At 41.0% G+C, this 19,504-nt stretch overlaps 1 protein-coding gene across 4 annotated transcripts in view; it reads right to left on the reverse strand.

Annotated features, from left to right (window-relative positions):
- The window catches only part of ralgapa2 (Ral GTPase activating protein catalytic subunit alpha 2), a 95,765-nt gene that overhangs the window by 53,349 nt on the left and 22,912 nt on the right, over nucleotides 1-19,504 (reverse strand). For 2 of the 4 annotated variants that reach the window (XM_044374753.1, XM_044374754.1), the window contains exons 4-23: nucleotides 18,673-18,730; nucleotides 16,126-16,169; nucleotides 15,811-15,991; nucleotides 15,474-15,589; nucleotides 14,266-14,404; nucleotides 13,237-13,445; nucleotides 12,055-12,300; nucleotides 11,605-11,787; nucleotides 11,222-11,356; nucleotides 10,902-11,050; nucleotides 10,611-10,722; nucleotides 9,993-10,230; nucleotides 8,781-8,960; nucleotides 5,572-5,694; nucleotides 4,026-4,111; nucleotides 3,827-3,917; nucleotides 2,668-2,841; nucleotides 1,794-1,970; nucleotides 843-1,036; nucleotides 546-644 (exon numbers count right to left, since the gene is read on the reverse strand). In XM_044374753.1, the coding sequence (XP_044230688.1) occupies nucleotides 546-644; nucleotides 843-1,036; nucleotides 1,794-1,970; nucleotides 2,668-2,841; nucleotides 3,827-3,917; nucleotides 4,026-4,111; nucleotides 5,572-5,694; nucleotides 8,781-8,960; nucleotides 9,993-10,230; nucleotides 10,611-10,722; nucleotides 10,902-11,050; nucleotides 11,222-11,356; nucleotides 11,605-11,787; nucleotides 12,055-12,300; nucleotides 13,237-13,445; nucleotides 14,266-14,404; nucleotides 15,474-15,589; nucleotides 15,811-15,991; nucleotides 16,126-16,169; nucleotides 18,673-18,730 (2,934 nt within the window). Of the gene's footprint in view, nucleotides 1-545; nucleotides 645-842; nucleotides 1,037-1,793; nucleotides 1,971-2,667; nucleotides 2,842-3,826; nucleotides 3,918-4,025; nucleotides 4,112-5,571; nucleotides 5,695-6,119; nucleotides 6,267-8,780; nucleotides 8,961-9,992; nucleotides 10,231-10,610; nucleotides 10,723-10,901; nucleotides 11,051-11,221; nucleotides 11,357-11,604; nucleotides 11,788-12,054; nucleotides 12,301-13,236; nucleotides 13,446-14,265; nucleotides 14,405-15,473; nucleotides 15,590-15,810; nucleotides 15,992-16,125; nucleotides 16,170-18,672; nucleotides 18,731-19,504 lie in introns of all 4 variants that reach the window. The other 2 variants (XM_044374756.1, XM_044374755.1) reach the window with 2 other exon arrangements.

The following is a 19,504-nucleotide window of genomic DNA, read 5'->3' on the forward strand; positions in this document are numbered from 1 at the left end:
CATCAATGAGGAAAAGTAAAAAATTTAGAGCGGTGTATCACTTGTTTTTATGGTTTGTTGATACAATATGATTTCATACTGCTAATTGAATTGTCTGTTTAGTCAGTGTCTGTTGCCATTCAGTCCCGTTTATTACAAACTCTTGTTGCTGCTGCTGCTTGGAAGTAATCTTATTATTCCCCGAACATATTAGAGGATTCTCCCAGGGAAACCCCGACTAGATATTGTTTACAAAATCTGATGTAAATGCAGCGTTCGATCAGTTAGTAAGAGATGACTAAATCAGAAATAATTCATATGAAAATGCTTTGGATTATAATTTCTAAGACATGACAATAGATCTGGCTAACAGAAACAACATTAAATTTCCTATAAATTTTGATAGAATCCTCATTTATTCTGTATTCTGTACACATGCTTAACTATAACACTCTTTCACTTCCTTGGTTGTTTTTTGCACATTATTCAACTTATGCCTCAAAGTATTCATTAATGTGACTGTTGTTTTCTGAGTGTTGTCTGCAGTGGCTATGTGTTGTTGATACCCTGAAGAGCCAAGAGGCGAGCATTCGGAGAGGAGGGATGAAGGCAGGCTGGGGAGGAGACGATTGGTTGTCCACGCTGATCCCAAGGTTGTCTCGGATCTGTAAGCACACAATCAACTTTAGTCGTATCAAAAATTTATGTTTTACAAAGGCCTTGAAATTATGCATCATTTGAACAGTTACTAATAATCTACTCATCTATCATGCAAATGATCACTTTGCCAGAGTGGGTGTGTGTTTTTTCCTCTTTTGAGATGAAATGCTTCACATGTAGGTTTGGTTTTCGTTCCACCTTACCTTGGCCAGCTTGTGCCAGAGCTCATAGAGATAGGAGAAGACCTTGGCATGGATTTTGGGGCAGCGGATACTGTTGACATCTCCGAGGATACCCAAAATCCTCCTCCATAGGACAAAGGCCGAATCAGCGTGCCAACCAGTCAGGGTCCCACCCGCAATGATGCTGACATCATCAGCCAGACACTCACTGCTGTCTGCATGGTTGAAGACATGAGGGAAGGAGAGAAGAGAGTTTGGGGTGTTTTGGGTCAGATAATAAACTTCGTATTTGGTGACACCCATATTTGTAGCTGTGGATACCTAATACAAAGTGAGCCAGCCTTAATTTTTCTGAGTACATGGGATTCAATCAACAAATGCAGAACACCTTTCAGAGAAGCAGTTTAAAATTTCAGACTTGTTTGAAACACATAAAAAATGAGAAACAATATTAAAGCCTGTTGACCAAATCCTTAGTCTCACTGTGCCTTTTCCCAAATGCGTCCAAGCACTAAGATCTTTGTCCACTGAAAGTGATCAAAGCACTGAAACACTTTTGGGAAACAGGCACAAGTCACATGCAACACCCAAATGAAGTCAGGTTGAATTGTGGGAGGACAGTGCCACTTAGTGGGCAACAGAAGAATGATGGTGAGCAGAGGGATTAAAGGCCTAGAAAAAGACACAGAAATGGATTGTGAGAGTGTAGCAGATCTGGTGATTTCCTTCAGCTGTTTAAATCAAGATATTAAGGAATTAGTTTGTCTTTCCAAGGAGAAAAAAAAAATAGTTCTATATATTCAATTAAGTAACCGAGCAGGATCTGCCAGATGGGTGAATGAAGAAAAAACATGGAAAAGTATAATGTAAGAAAGGGAAGTCAAGTAAGGCTGAAAAATATAGAGCATGGAGAGTCAATGGTAAATGAGGACTCTTTGGTCTATATGATGAGTAGCAGCTAGGAAGCAGTACCCAAGTGGTGTGGCATGTGTAAGACAGACTGATGCATGGTGTCGTCCAGGGGGCAGTCCCGCGGGCACTCAGTGTGCACCAGCAGGGCTGGTGAGGCGGGGGGGTTCTGGGGGTAGTGGTAGTGGTTGTGGTGGTAGGACGGGGGTGCAGAGTGGGGAGGGAGGGCACACTCAGGACCTAAAAACGACAAGGGGAAAGGTATAAAACTGAGTTTGAGGAAGGGAGCACAGGGGCAAAGGAGGGAGACTGACAACTTCATGATGATCACGATGTAGGACAACACAGACAAAAGTTCACATACAAGGGTGGGAAGGGGTAAGAACAACCTCTCCATAATGATGGGGGTGGGGGTTGGTAGGTCACCGCAGATGAACCAGAAGAACTGCTGAACTCTTTCAACTTATAGTTTAACGATTGCTTTGCGTGATTTAATCCCTTAATAAACACAACTATATCAACGGTCTTTACTGAACCAAGAAGCTGAAAAAAAATTCTACATCGACATTTACCCTCTTAGTGGGCAACTCCGTCTAGTTGCCCCCAGTAGCTTTTTTTTTGTGTGCTTTTCAAACAACTTCGGCAAAGGATAATTTGTTTTAATTCACAAAACGTGAAGCCTTAACAGGGATAAATTCTACAGTTCTACAGCTAACCCTGTATTAACCTGCTCCAAATCACAGCACCCTAGTCCTATATTAAAGTCATGGTCAGCTTAAATATTTTTAAGGGTGTGTTTAAGGATATTTATTAGCCCTAAAAAAATTGTTGTTAACGCAGACATACAAAGACGTCAAAATACATTGACATCTGCAATAAATACAGTGTGAAAATATGTTTCAGGTGCTCAGGGATGAGTTCTTATCAGGTTCTGTACCTGCTAGAGCCTCATTGTGGCTGAGCAGCAGACTCCCCTGGCTCTGGGGGTCGGTTGTCACGTCCATGTGGGCCGACTGGGTGGACTGAGTGTCAGCCTCCTCATCAAAGGCCTGCCAGGTAACCTCAGCTTCATTGAGGTAGCCATTGGATGTCTCGCTACTTAAACTCTCACCTGGTAAAGATGGGTGAATAAGGATTACAACGGGCACAAAAAGTATTAGATTTGTACTAGCTAAGTAAGAAAAACTATTGCAAAAAACAGCCTTTATTTGGTACTTTGATGTTGGATTTAATTGATGGATCATTAATTAAACAAGAAATACTGCCTCACAGTTGTATGCCTCCATCAACCTGTCAAGTTGCAGTTTACATCCCACAGCTGTCCAGACTAATTAAAGGTATTAAGTGTATTTTCCTTGTATTTGTTCACATGCTTGGCCAATAAAGCTGATTTTGATAGAACACAAAGTTGTAGCCATCACAGTAAACAAAGCTTCAGATATGGATGCTGCTGCAAAGAAGCTACAAATCCTAAAACGTGGATGCTTCACACACATCTTCAACCCCTTCTATGCTGCACAGAAGATCTATACAATCACCACAGTTTCAAGGTGGGCACCCAAGATTAGTGTCACCAATTCAATATCTGATCAAATGTGAAATATGGTCACAATCTCCCTTTCTGTTCCTGAGTTATGGCGATGAATAAGGCAAGAACACTGTTTTTGCAGAACATTATGATGACACTGTGAAGTTGACCTTTTGGATATAAAATGTCATCACTTTATCCTATTAGACATTTGTGTGAAACTTTGTCATAATTAGCATATGAATTCTTGAGTTAAGGACAAAAACATGTTTTGTTGAGGTCACAGTGAACTTGACCTTTGACCACCAAAATCTAACCAGTTCATCCTGGAGTCCAAGTGGACATTTGTGCTCAATGTAATGAAATTCCTTCCAGGTATTCCTGGCATATATATTCACAAGAACGGGATGGACGGACACCCCGAAAACACAATGCCTCTGGCCATGGCTGTCGCCGGCATGGAGGCATGAAAACAGCAATTCTTCATGTGAAACACTTAACTAAAACATAGCTACATAAATATCAGAATCATTATCATTCTTGAAAAATAAGTGATGTAATGTCTAACTTTTCTCTCTGAGCTTAGGCCTTGTGTAGTTTGTGTGTCCGTCAGAATTGCACTCTGCCTCAGCTGGACTGCTGCTCCGCTGGATGAGGATCTGGGAACACAGAAACAAACATTGAAGAAGAGATACTTTCATGCACAAATCCTATTTTCTTTTTCAGTATTTTGACATATCACTAAAGTACAAGATGGTTCTTCTCACCACTGGTGGCTCACTGTTCTCTCTTCTTCCCTCAGATGTCCTGCTATCGGAGCCACAGGAAGTAGGGGAGTACTCTCTCTTCTGGGCTAGAGTGCCACAGGAGATGTTACAAAGAGGACAAAAAAACAAAATAAAGTTATCTAAAAACAGGCTGACTATCTATGAGCTTTATGTCTTTGGTTTGGCAAAAATGCATTACAATCCAAATGAGTGTGCATCCTAAATACCCTGTTTGCCCATAACATCTCTAGAGGTTGTAAACATTATACATAGTCTCTAATTACTCTAATGCAACAGCAGAGATAAAGAGTTCAATGTTAAATGTTGAATTTCATATATTGTATAAAACTGAGTCTTCAGAAGATGTAACATCTCAACAAATATTTTAAAATGCACAATATTTACATACTCCAGAACCACATCCACCAACTATGGCCTACAGAGCTATAATATCTGAAGCCAATGTCAACAAAAACTGTGCAACTGTGCTGGATTGCTCTGTGTTATTAAAGTATACGTGATTAACTGGCGACTAATGTTTTCTCTTTTCATCTAGTTACCTGATAGTTTACATGCAGGGTTTACATTAGCTGGCATATGCCGGCTTTTTGCCGGTATCATGTGTAGTTGTCCGGCAGATGAAAATATTGACGGCCAAAATGTCCGGTGGGAAATACACCGATTGCCAAATAAATAAATAAATAAATTCATTAATAGCATACTAAATAGGCTAATATTGTGTAACCTATAAGATATGTTGCCAAGACAACTTAAATATAAACTTGTATTTTGCAAAAGTTTGGTTTTGCCTCTGCTGTTAAGACATTGAAAGATTCACTGAGTGTTTGGTCAGATTGGTGACTAAGCGTGGCCACGAGATTCTAAAGCTGCAAACTCCAGCAACAGTCTTGCACTTTGGCTCAAGAGCAGTTAACACGACTCCTAAAGTCCTACCGTTTTCTCTCAGGTAATGTTACATCCCTCATTGGCACAGTGAAACAAACAAATCAGCCTGGAGCTCCACGGTTAAATAACATGTTGTTGATCAGTATGAGGTTTAACTTTTCCCCGTATGGCCCTGGTGAGAGGTGGGCTTGGGGAGACCATGGCAGGTGGAGATAGTGGCAGAGCTGCAGCTGCAGGCTGCCCGCATGGCTGCATTAACTTAATAATAGCGAGGCTATTTGTTTTATTTTTTTTGCTGTAGCCTATTTGCTCAGTTTGCAAAGTTTGAGAAGAGTTCATTCTGCTGACTAAAATACATTTGTTGGATCATAGCGTTTGTGTTTTTGTGTTTTATTGCTGTTTAAATATAGGCATTATATAGCTATTAAACATATGTCTGGTAGTTGTTCTATATGGCTGGAATTCTGAAATATTAACAGCCACATTGGCCATCAAAAAAAAGTCTGATGTAAACTCTGTTTACATGTAACAGGGCTACATCATATCTAAACACAATCCTGATGTGAGGCAAGTGTGTAATTTCAATCAAGATCAAACAAGAAACATGGAGAAATAAAATTAGAATTGCGTCTGTATATACCTGGTAAAGTGTCAGACAGTTGTTGGGTGATGTCTGAGGTGCTGCTGCTACGTGGCAGAGGGCTATCTCCGCCTCCCAGCTCCTCCTCTGCCCCACATTCTGACAGCTGACACTCCTCCACATCTGACGGACAGGGCAAAAGAGGACACATAGTAAGACCTGTGCAATATGACCAATCACATACCACAAATGCAATGTTTAAATGGAATCACACAGGAATATGTATTTTGTTACTGTTAAGGGATTTGCAGACACATTAAGACATGCACACATGCAGTGGTGATGCAGACACTCGTGTTATACACTATATTCCTACGCGTTGAAAACAGCAGAAGGGCTGCCCAAGAGTTTTTTAAAAAAAAATTTCAGCAAGTTCAACCCACAAGACAATTTTAAATTTGTGTTAAAGCATAAACCTCTCTGCTCCGAGTACTGTCACAACAGACACAGAAACTGGCAGCGTATGACAGATAGTGACAGACGGATGGAAGAGGAAGGGTGACGGTCACAAACACACAAATACATGCAGCTCTCAGAATACACTTTACCTGAGAGTCTGTGAGAGCAAGCAGAATTACCAGAAGAGATACCAGGCAAGAAAGAGCTCACAGTGTGGAGCAGCATAGGAACGCTTTTAGTAGTGGGCAAAGCCTCGTATAGATGAACACAGTTGCTGATGGACTGGCTTCGCTTAGCTTCCATCAGGGAAAGAGAAAGAAGAGGGGAAAAGAAAACAGAAAGTGGAAACAGGAAAGAGTAGAGGGAAGAAGACAGTATTCAATGACAGCAAAGTACAGCATGCTACAATGCTGCTTCCATAGCTGCTTCCATTGATAAATGCATTCTTGATCAGGAGAGTAAATAAAGCAAGGCAATAGCAGAGTTTGACATAAATGATCATATCCAGTGTTTGTTGAAAACCGATCAGTTCCAAATATTACAACTGAGGTTATGTGAATAAATCATAAATAAGATCTACAACTGAAGAAAAAAAATGAAACCAAACTCAGACTGAGTCACTGAAACAGTAAATTCTGAGAGACTAGAAATTTGTTGGATGTATATGTGTATTGGTGTATGACACATGACACTGCAATTTTTAGACAGAAAAACAAATTTTGTTTTTCTGTCAACAGATTGTTGAGGCAGATAGTTATATTTGTTCAAAAAAATCTAATGAGAATATATGGGCCAATATATTGTTTTACATAAATACATAAACATTTTTAGAAACAATCTTTTTTTTTTTTAAGAATTGAGTGGGACATTTAACAGCTGAAAAATAAATCGTCAGTGCTCTCTGGTGGACAAACTATGTAATGGCAACATTCTCTCTGAATTATCTCAAAAGTATCTTTTTCATTTCTGTACTGCAATTTCTTGTTACGACTTATTCACCAACACTCATTTGTTTGCAGTAAGATGATACTGACTGATATGGGTATTTACTGGGCGAGCTCTAGTTTAAACCAGTACTCTCCTCTAATTCCATGTGGAGTCATATGACACAAGGCACTAAAATCTATCAAATTAAAAGTCACACAACAATACCCTCATATAAACCTTTGGATAAAGTTAACTTTATCCCTTAGAAATACTGCTCTGCCAAGTCAGTTGTAACTTTACACTTGTTTTTCATTAACCTTCTAAAAACCCTGCGTTCAGGTACACATGCTGTGTACAGCTTTTATTTCTTAGGCTTGAGTAATTAGTTCTTATGTGTTTGGAACAGGAGAGAACAGATATACATGTATAGACTATACCTACTACATTTTTATCTTACTTGCGTCTAGATTATATTATCTTGTGATATTAAAATGTAGACACAAATTAGTAAAGGTAAATCCGATAACTATCCCAGCGATGGCAGAGTGAGAGTTGGTTCAAATGGGTCTCTGTACTTGTAGAAGCTTAATGAGTACCATGATGAAATATCCAGCCTTTTTGTCCATTATCAAGACAAGATCTCAGAACAATATTAGTTTGTATTTGCATGCGTAAGTACGGCCAAGTTTTGACAGTTGTCATTGCTGAGGCTTTGCCATTGTGTCTGGATAGCACTTCAGGCTTAATCTCAAAGAGAGCAATGAAAGAGGACAGTTCTATTCTCTGCTTTCAGCATACTTTAATTACGCCTTTCAGTGAGAGAGATACATCGTCTCTGCTACAGCCTGCCGCTGTGTCCCATTTATGCATATTAATGAGCATTAATTACACTCTTAATGAAACTATCAAAAACTGCCGTGCAATTGATGTGTGGGTCTTCTCTTGAGGAGTAGGGAGGAGGGCTGTCGGGCCTTTGAAGATCAATGTGGGAGAAATCCAATTAGGCCAAAGAAAAGGAAGGGAATTTGAAGCGGTTGTGTTTAATGTCCATCTTTGCTTGCACGCAGATACAAATAAACGGACCAACTGAATAGGTGCATAAACATGCACACAAGACACATAATAGATGTGTCAGCACACACACACACACACACACCTTCTAAGACTTCATCCTTAGGCACAAATACACCTGCTCCTAGCTCAACAAGCTCGTCATTTCAGATCGCTAGTGGTAATTGGGAAGGCGGAAGGCCAGGAAAGGAAAAGGGATCGTCTCTGTCTTTTATCCTCCACATTAAGATTCTGTCTAGACAAAATTAAGACAAGCGAGACAGGCATTGCAGCTAGTTACTACTCTACTGCCTTCCAGCTCAACTTATAATTAGCCTGCCAAATTCCCATCAGATAAGGGGTGTTTGCTGTGTCTGAATTGAACTAATGACAATAAGTGTCCAAAGCTGGCCTTTGACATGCCGTCGGGGGATTGTGTTGTACGCCTGCAATCGAGCTGACATGGAAACATGTTGACATTGGCCAGTGACATGTGAGGGGAACAATGGGGGCCATCTGCTGGAGCTCTTTGTCTTTGGTGTTAGGCCTTTCAGCGGCACCTGGGCTGGCGTATACATGGACCCATCTTAAGGCTTTCACATGCAGTCAATACATCTGATAAACCCTAAGGCCCGACGTTGTGCTCCAGAAGCTTATCAGTGCTGTGTTCTTAGCCCACACAAAGGCAGAAGATTAATACAGCATAGATAAGGCATTGAAAACACATATAGAGGGTCTTACACAGCATATCCCTTTGCATTATATTTGGCCTAATTTAATGGTAGAGTGACATGCAGCTAATATAGAAACTATTTTATATCACAGGTACTTACCAGAGGCCTTCTGTCGGACGTTGTTACGGGCCTTCTCTACACCAGGAGCTCCTGATGTGGTGGCAGAGCGAATCCTCATGGGTTCCTGAACTCCCGGCCCGCCCTGCTCCCCTTGATTCCTCCAACTGAGTGAAAAGGAGCGTGCTACTGCTGCTGCCTTCTGGGAGTCTTGGATTACACCTGACATAAAGAGAACAACACTTGCTAAGTACTGAGGTGTCACTTAGTGTACATTTTTCAGTAATAATCAGCTTTATATTTGGATTTAGCAGCAGCTAACTGTCTAACAATATAATACCCCCCTACTCTACAGTAATTGCTGTGCAGTGTTGCCTTAAACTTGTGTGAACCATGGTATTATCTGAACAAGGATGAGCTCACTGGTAAATTAAAGTTCCTGTATGTAGCAACTGAAATATTTCTGACTTTGGCAAGTACTAGTGGTAGTATCAAAAAATCTGTTTTGTTTGACCAATATTCAAGACACAAAATATATTCAATTAATGATATAAAACTGAGCAATTAGAATATTCAGCATCAAGGAGCACCCTGGTAGCCGAATGGTTACTGCACATGCCACCGAACTGCAATGTCCCCGGTTTGATTCCGGCCAGGGACCTTTGTTGCATGTCATACCAATCTTTCCCTTGTTTCATGTATGCCTCTTCGCTGCCCACTCCTATATTTTCAAAAAGGATCAACAATGATGCGGCTGAACCAGAGATATTGTCTTTTTTATATACAAAAACCTTGTGCCTGCATTACCCATAATACAACTCAGCCACCACCAGTTCAGCTGGAGATTCGGGTGTGTTATGCTAGTAGTGGCTAATGTAGCCTCGTGTCACTAGCATCAAGTAGAAATGAGCAGTGGGCTACAGAGGTCTGGTAAACTCACTTCTTTCTAACTCCACACTCTCAGATTATTTTCATTTTCAAACTTTAAGTCTTCAGACCAACCAATCCTGTCTTAAGTGACACAGCTCTGGAGCCACAAAAGGCTTCATACAATTTTTTTCCAGAAATGCATTAGTGCCCCCCAAGATCTTTAAACAGACTTTGATGTGTAAAATCTGCCCACTTTCGCTCCAAGTAAAGAGTAAAGTAAGACTCAGCTAAAAGTGAACAGGATTTATGTTCCAATTTCAAACCTTTTTTCACCCAAATTTTAGCCATCCCAATTCCCCGTCTTTTCCCATTTCTCCCCCTCACCACGTCCTCGCTGCCTCTTCTCCTTCTGCTCACTGAGTTTGTCCAGAGGCAGGCTGGCCATGTCCAGGCCATAAACTGAGCGTGCCAGCACAGCCGTCAGCGAGTCCATGATGCTGGCCCACTCTGTCACCAGCTCCTCCCAGCAGGTAAGAGACGACAGCACTGCCAGCAGCTCGTCCCATAGCTCCCGGGAGATAAATACGCACAGGTTGGCTCTCACCCATGCCACGATGATGGTCTGAATGCAGGATGAGACAACAAGAGATGAATAAGCATTGACAGAAAGGGTTACAGCGATGAATTCCAGCCTCTGATAAGATGTGACATCTGATTTGGTATAGTGTCTCCTTGCCTTACTGTCAAATGCCCCATCCAAGACACACACACACACAGTATATATACTGTATATATACAGTTTCAGAGCAAGTTGTAGCAGTTGCTCATGAATGAAATTACATAGAATTATGTGCATTAAATGTTCATTTTCTGTACTGTCTGTAAGTGTACTGTGAGTAAACATGAGTACTGAAAAGACATTCACACTCACTCTCTCCTCTTTTTTTCTGAGTAATAAAATCCTGTGCATCAGCATCAGTGCATAAGCAAGTGCAGACATACCCTGAAGAGTATAGAGGCCAAACTTTCAGCAAAGTGGTCTTTTCTTTGGTTTTCCTGTGGCCTCTTCATCACCGCCTCAGTTATCCTCAGTAGTACCTGCAACATCTGCTCCCTGCAGAACACACAGTGAGACAGAATATATATTTTTGTCATCTATATAGAATATTTTTACGACCATAAAAAAATGGAGTGATCATGAAATCAATCAAAAGAAAATCTAAAAAGTCAGAGTCAGGAATGAATACATGACAAAAACTGATCTCCCGTCGTGTATTTGAATATCTCACTGACCATGTCTGTGTGTTCATCGTGTGCTCCATGATCATGTGCCGGTAGATGCTGAGAACACACTTGCACACCTCAACCTGGTTATCCAGGAGTTTAGGTACATCCTGGCACGGCTCCAGCAGGAACACATTGGATGAATTGGTCAGGAACACCTACACATACAGATCCATAAAGACAGAAGTTAAGCTGAACAGATAGTAAAAGTATAGTAAATAAGACAACAGTAAAAACAGGAAAAAGTGCATACAGTAAGTATTGCTCATTCTAAACACCAAATGCTGTGATCTCAGGATAAAAACACATCTCTGAACATAGAGACACACCTGTAGTGTGGGCTGGATGCCAGCCTTGACGTCCCTGTTCTGCGCCTCTGTGAGGAAGCCTCGACTGATGGCGCTGCTGAATGAGTAGGTCCTCCCCCAGCTGGATGTCCGTCTGTGACCATGACTCTCCAACATCTGGTAAAAGACAAGGCCAGGCTATGACTCAGTAGAAATAAGCAAAAACACTAAGACTCATACTATACCTATGATAGAGAAGACCTCTCATGTTGTTAAGACAAAAAATGGCATGATCTTAACTTGTTTATGTCTGGTGTTTTCAGACTACCACAGTATGTTAAGCTTATGATGTGATTTAAGGCTGAGTATGTTATTTAATAATATCATTTCAGTCAAACTGAACTTAGAATAACAGCAGTCTTCACCTGTGCATGAATGCTGTTGTTCTCTGTGTTGAGTATCTGTTCAGAGCTGTCATCCACTTCATCTTGCTGTGTAGTTTTGTCAGGCTCTGTCATGAAGCTGGGCTTCTCCTGCAGGATCCACTTCCTGTACACTTTGATCACCTTCCTGGTTGCTGATGCCTCGCAGGACGGCAGCAGGAAAGCCTTATGAGTGGGGACATGGACATTCAAGCTGAACTAACAGTGTTTTGAATAGTTTCACAAGCAGCCTGTTCAGTAGGAAGGACCGTTAAGTAATGTTAACAAATGGCCAGCAGAGGGCAACATAGCACAAGTTATTGCAGAGAAGTCATCCAGTCTGCATTATAATCATGACCCAATGTGATATATATGATATAGCATCTCTAATGACATTTATTTATATAACATCAAATAAAGTAATATTGCTTGGATACAGTTTCTCATCTGTACCTGGTGGAAGACCTCGTTGACAAAATTCACATTGTCCCTTGTGGAGAGCAGGATGGCATGCACCATGTCATAGACATAGCGATGCTCCTCCTCAATGCTACACAAACTGGAATCGCTGGGCCGCCGATCAGACAGCGTGCTGCTGTTGGAGTGGCTCTTCTCAGGCTCCCCCGCTGGCCCGTTCGTATCCCCATCTGATGTCTTATCCTTCTCCTTCTCCTGGCTGCTACTGCCTGCAGTGACAGTCTGGGCACCACAGAGACACAGTGTCAGTGAGAAATGAGTCTCTTAGTATGCTACAGGCTGCCCGCTCTGTTAAACAATTGGTCGCTAGAGTCTTACTGACTAGGAATTCTTTTCTCGACTGATTGTGTTTTAATGTCTTTTTATGGGGAATGAGCAACTGTATTAGGCGTTATTGTAAAATGAGTCTCACCTTTTTTCGAATCACAACACTATTAGTTTTGCATTTCATTCCCCTTCTTCTTCTCTCTATAATTGCTCTCACTGTCAAATGCTCAAAAATATCACAAACAAGAAATCTACAGTACTGTTGAAAAATCTCACTATATGTTTTTAAACACTGTTAAAATAATGATAAATGATAATCGCTGAGAGATCATGAGTCTTGTTGATTACGATTACATGATTGCAGGATGTTGTGGGCAGTGATGTTAGAACTTTGTGGTTACACTGAAAACAACAAAATGTCATTTCATTTTAGAGGCTGGCTTGTTTTTGGACTCCAAAAAATAAGGATAAAATCATATTTTTGTTAGTACATTGTATTCTACAGGTTTGCTACTCTCATTACATACAGACTTAAGAGCAGATCTTGTTTGTGATTGCACACTTCTTGTCCAACAGTATGTCTTGCTTCACATTTCAAAGCACAAAATGTGAGTGTGAATTTCACAAGTTGTTATTTATAGTACTCCAAAAGAAGTTCATGTGAAAACATGATATTTCTACACACTTGCAACCCCTGAAACACACTGTTCTGTGACTTCTCATTTATAGATACATGTGTGAGAGTATTTTTTAAAATACATTGTCCTTTGTAGTCATGCCCAGTTATCCTTATACAGATACAAGTACTGAGGGGGGTTGATACAAACAGTCTACCTCCTCCCTGGACAATGACAGAATGAGAAATCAACAGAAGGGTACTATCGCGCTCACCTGGATGAGTTTGGGAATGACCTCGGTGCCGTTCTTGGCGCTCTGCGCCGCAGCAGCACTGCTGACATACTTCTTCTCCAGGAAGAAGGTGACCAGCCAGGTGATAAAGGCCACACGGGGTGCCAGGTACTGGTCCCTGGTGCAGAAGGTGCTCTCATTGTTCCGCGTCACTGGCACATACAAGGGTTTTGGTCTGTGATGGGGGAGGTCTGATCGAGCGACACAGTAAGAAGAGTGGATGAGAGTGAAAGATGGAAAAGGACAAAAAGAAAACAGCGAGCGAGAAAGAGAGAGAGATTAAAAATCAACTCCACATATATGTCTGTGAAGCTTTAAAGTTTTTCCAGCTGAATTAAAGCCACAGGAACTGAACAAACAGATTTTTATTTGACTTTCTATTTACACCTGCTTACTTGTTAAACCTTTTGTCTTTTAGATTATATTACCATGAGTCCAATATCACAACAACACACATGAAATTCATTATTCTCTTCTTTTAAACAAAACTATTCATCAAGTTTAGGGTGACTGTAAAATACTGTTCCTAAAATAACATTGTTTAAGAGGTATTTGTGTATGTAATGATCTATAACTCAGTGGTAAATGGTAAATATATAAATAATGGCTCCACATATTAGAAAGGTTTGTGTCATGCTGAATATCTCGAAGCTTCAAAGCTGTTTCCATGTGTTGCAGTTTGTCTACTCCTTTCACTTAATACTGCCTTTGCTACTTTTCAATGACATTTTCTTTATGTTTGACCTGAAGCGCTGAAGAGAGCCTGCAGTATGAATTGTATAGAGAGTAGGCATATATATATATATATATATACTAGTTTGCTGAATAGAAGCTTTTTACTGACACAAAAATGTAACATAAGCAAACATTACAAATTGTCAAACTGAGATTTTAACACCCAAACAGCAGCCCTTGAGTTCAAGTACAGTGTGTGTAATACTGCAGTAACAGAATAGTCACTGTGAAAAAGCTTCAGCGAGAGGTCAAATATATACTGTATGCCTATCTTACCTAATAAAGGCTTGTAGAGATTTGTGAGCTTGGTGAAGGAGGGGAATAAATGTGGAAGGTAGTACTTCTTGAACAGGCTGAAGAGAAACCTGAAGCCTGTGTCCTGGTTCTCTTTGTTCTTCCATTCTAAACTGGATGCCTGGCGGACGACACAAAAGCAGACAAGGTCAGGCTACAGGGAGAAGAGACACTTCCAGCATCACTAAGTCAGTGACAGTTTATTGTTTGCAACACAATAGTTTGAAGGTTCCTCTAACAAACAGTAAACAGAGGGGAAATGGTTTGGGCTAGGTACACATAAAGCCCCATTCAGACCAAAGATTCACGACGAGACAAAACCATTTTAGAACGTTGCAGGGAGAAGTTGAAGCTGTGTGAACTGGCCCGTCTCAGCTCGCAGTTTGTCAAGTCTCCAGTGACTGGTTTTAGAATTTAAGGCACATCACCTGTTTCAAAAACCAATCAGCTCGTAGCGAAGTCAGCAGGTCAAGTCAGCAAACTGTCAGCTGATTGAAATGGCAGAGTTTTGGACGGAGGAAAGGAGAGCCTCGACTCTCATTTTTATGTTTTTTCGCTGTTCATCAATTCTAGAAATGCGACTGTAGCAAGTAACTCACTATCACTATCATCATTATGTTTTAAGATGTTACAATTTATATTCAGCTACAAAAAGAAGCCTGAAAAACTGTCAGTTAGAACGGTAGTACAGAGAATCGTTGCAATGGAGATGATACACCGTCTCGTCTAGTCGCATTGGTATAAAGTGGCAGGTTTTGCAGACTGGTGCATTGCGAAGTAGTTGCGAGTTTCAACTCGTCTCATTGTGATTCTTTGGTCTGAACTGGGCTTTAAATTAACAGACTCCAACTTTACACACTTGACTGCTATTGTATTTGGTTTTTAATCTTACTGTTGTGCAAGACAGGGGTTACAACTAGCTGAGCAATTGCACAACTTTATGACGACAGCTACACTTTGTAGCCAAAGTATGCGTCGAGGTGGAAAGGGCAAAAAAAAGATAAATCCAGGGTCATTGAAGTTTTCATCAAGACTATACCTAACCCATCTAACTACTGACAGACATTTGTCTTTCCATCTCTATAAACAAAGGATTCAAACTTGAGATTGTGTTATGATAACCATATTGTAGCCACTGCATAATCTGGCAAATAGCTGCGTAGCATCTCCTAAGCAAACATAGTTATTACCTGGATAACCATGAACTTGAGCAGAGTTTCGAGGATGTAACACGTCTGGTCATCTGCAACCTTTTCTCCTACCACAGCCGGAACCAGGGGGGTAATCTCTTCAGGCACCACCTTGGCTGCTCAGATTGACAGACACAAAGACCCGAGTTAAGTGCCATATGTGTTTATTAAAAAAGGAAAAAAAAAAAAAGTCTGATATCAGTTTAGTATCTTTTGGATGACTTCGACGACCACCCTAATCACATTAAGCTGTAAAAACATCTCAAAATCAATGTCACTGAGTGTAAATATGCTCATGTAGAAGCATGCATATTCATGTGAGTCTGCCCTGCCTCACCATCAGGGGGGTTGGAGAAGGGGTTGTAAATGATGGTGTCAAGGGTGCAGGGCCCTCTGGAGGAGGGCACAGCAGGGAATCCTGGCACCAGACAGGCAAAGATAAGGAACTGCTCCTCAGCACAGTTGTCCCTCAGGGCCTGCAGCCACAGCAGGAAGAGACGGATCCCCTCACAACGGATCTAGACAGGAGAAGATAGGGTGAGAAAAGATTAAAGAATACGAGAGGATATACAAAAGAGGCCAGAACAGAAATATGTTGGATGAGAGCTTTTTTTCCCCCCCGATATCTCGTTGATGTGAAAACAGCATTTACCTTGAATGAATTTCCAGTGTGTAGAAGCTTTTTCAGAATAGAACCTGAACAAACGCAAAAAGAAGAGCAACTGTCAAAGACAAAAGCACCCAAAATATTCAACAGACGTCCTACAGCTGATGTTCACGGACACAAAGAACAGCGTAAAGCTGATAGGGAGGGACTTGCTTGTCATCTCCACTGAGGCAAATTGACCTTGATGGGTGGTCCTGACAAACTAGTGGGGAGAGTGGCAAGGCTTCACATTTTCCTGATGAAAATTAACATCGGTTGGCAGCGACATGCATTCGTGGAGGCAATCTGGTTCCGCTGTAATCAAATGAGACATTGCTCTGATTGCTAAATACCTTGAGTGGAGGATGTCTGTGTGTGCGAGTTAGGACATACTCGTGACAGACTGCAGACAGCGTTTCTTATGAGGACATGGCGGGGCTGTGAAGCAATTTTTTGGCTTGTACTCAGTGATTTTAGGTTTAGGATTAGGGTTAAAACTTGGGTTACGTTGGGATAAACGTCAAGCTACTCCAAGATTATGTAAATCTTAATGAGGGATTTTTTTTTAAACCGACTAATCTGACCCAGACGTATTTAAGTGGTAGCCATGAGTAGCTGGTTAAGAAAGTCTGGCAAAGCTGATCTGTTTGTGTGCGTCTGGTGCTTGTTATTGTTATCATTATATTTTATTATTGTTCTCCTCTCATCAGAGTCATATTTCTATGTTGGACACATAACGGCAGCGATGAATAATTCCATAGAGGCTGGGCTCAGGAAAGAGGAAAGTCGGCAGAAGTAAGTATACTAGAGGATGATAAAAGGTGTGAAGATTTTCTTCAGCTTTTAATGGTCTGCTTCAAACACCTGTGACCTTGCAATCCTCATCTAAAAGAAGAGAACCACTAAAACTCATTCATGTCATTCTTGACCTACCCTACCCACCACAAGGAATTAGTCACAGGGCACAGAAATGCTTTCAGCGATGCTACTGGAAGCATGTGGTCTGGTAGAATGTGTTAATAGCTGATAAAAAAAAAAAAAAAAAAGTGGGAAAAAAAAGAAGAATTCAATTAAAACTCAAGACACGCAACAAGCACTGCATATTTTTCAAAGCAGGAGTCAGGGTCCGACACATCCGAGAGCAAGCGGTAGCAGCAAGAACAAAGCCGGTGAATGAGAGGAATATTGTTTCATGGCGGTTACATTCTAAAGCACATATAAGTAACCATCAAACACTCAACAGATGATTTACTGCGGAGACAGACGCTCTTAGTTTCTGTTTCATTTTCCTCCTCTGCATCTCTCCTTTTCATTCATTCATTACAGTTCGACTCCATGTCTGTAGTGGACAGGTAGCTCGTGGAAGCAGACAGAAGGAGCTTGGAGTGAACACGCGCGCACACAAACAAACGCCATTATGTTCTTTCTCTCGTTCCGATTTGACGTGTACGTTTCTGACGATCTCTCAGCAGAGTCTCAGTTCTTGAAACAAGAGTTTATTATCAAGGTCATCCGTACTCGTTGAAGTCTTATCGTGAATTCTGCTCTCTTCTCGCTATGTACTCCATACTCTCTGGCTTTACACAAAATATGGAGAAACCTACATTTAAAAACAGCATGCATTTACTGATCCAATATGTGCCTAATTTTATATTTTGCATGTTTGTGTAATATATCAACATTATATAAAGGAAAACAACCAAATCTAAAGGGAACTTCACTGTTGTACGTATTATGTATACAATGAATTAATCACAGTTATTTTCATCTTTTGGTTGCCGGGCCAGGGAAAATATACAAGGGGCCTGTAAAACTCTGATCTACTGGCCAAGTGGGCCAGTGGGGGAAAAAAACGTTATGTTGGACACCGGAAGTACATAGTGACAGCATAGCATCTTGACCAGTGACACGTGAACTGATGAGCGGTAAAGGAAATTCTATATGAGTTCAGGAAAAAGGCCAAGAGGCAGCTTTAAACCTCTGATGTTTTGTTGTCCAGTGACTTAGGAAACAGTGAATTTGTCTGGGGCATCCAACCTGAGATGAGCTTTAGTATTTGGAATTACAAGCCTGAGGGGAAGGCCAATCTACAGCAATGATCTGGACCCAGACTGTTTAGCTGCCAACGGCTGACAAACAATGGTTATAATTGGGGTTATCGCTTCTTGCAAGGGTTTTCCTTTTTGTGCGGGACTGAAATCATGCCAGCATAATTCAATTACTTATTTGCATTTCAAATGAAGTGCTCATTTGCATTTCCCATTTACATTCCCTTCTAAGACTAATTATTTTCTCTTCATTATGGAAGGCTTAGACATGGTTGAGGTGACATTTTTGTCCTAAGGTTTATCTTAGAGGTTATGGAAACATAAGGAGGAAAGACACAGTATATACAGTACCAGTCAAAAGTTTGGACGCACTTTCCCGTTCCCTTGAATGAGAAAGTGTGTCCAAACTTTTGACTGGTACTGTAAGTACCTGTCAGGTATAACAGAGAGACAAGGGTTAGCACTCAAGGTAGTGCCAAGTATTTCATAGAGTTACAGTACATACCTATACTGTGAAACTGCCACCGGTTGTAGATTTTCTCAGGCAGATGTTGTAGAATTTTCTGATGAAAAAAAAAGCAAAAGTTATGATTAGGTTAATCAAAAAATTGGAGCCAGAAAAAAATGGCGGAATTTGACGACTTTGAGTAATAATGACAGCATTGAGGTTGCATCAGGTTAGAGTCTCTTTAATCAAGTCACTCAATAATGACCAGCTCCAGGCTTTACAATGATTGATTTGATGGTCGATCAAAAGAAGAAGGAGGAAACGACTGACTTTGTTTTTGGTAAGTGCCACCGTTTGGTCAAAGCAGTATACATTTATGGAATGCAATGTTCCTGCCCTTTCCCTCCACTTGGCCTTGCATGTCTGCAGGTCCCTGTGACACAGGACAGCACTGTGAAATGTCATCACCTCACCAACAACCGCTTTACAACTCAATTAGAGTGCTCTAACCTTTCAGCAGCCTATCATTATTCTTGAATGCGGCGACAGGTTAACTGAGCCCCTCTGGAGAGATGGAAAAGAGGGCTTGGGGGATGGCAGGTGTGTGCGTGCATGCGTGCATGGCTCGTTAACAGTCAGTGCACTGTGAGCAACTGATGCCCCAATGGCTCACTACTCATCAAATCCTAATCACTGACCCAATAAGACTTCATGATTGTAATGTAGAGGTCAAGCCTGCTCTTTGCTGCTATACGTATGCAGCTCTGACCCATTCAACCAGACAACCGACTCTGGCCGGCATGATAAAAAGCTCATCTGCCCTGGAGAGTGAGAAAAGAGAAGGATACAGAGCATAAAAAAACCTGTTTTAGTCCTCTCTGGCCAAAAA

The sequence above is a fragment of the Thunnus albacares genome, chromosome 15 (assembly GCF_914725855.1).
Source record: "Thunnus albacares chromosome 15, fThuAlb1.1, whole genome shotgun sequence".
Taxonomy (NCBI): Eukaryota; Metazoa; Chordata; class Actinopteri; order Scombriformes; family Scombridae; genus Thunnus; species Thunnus albacares.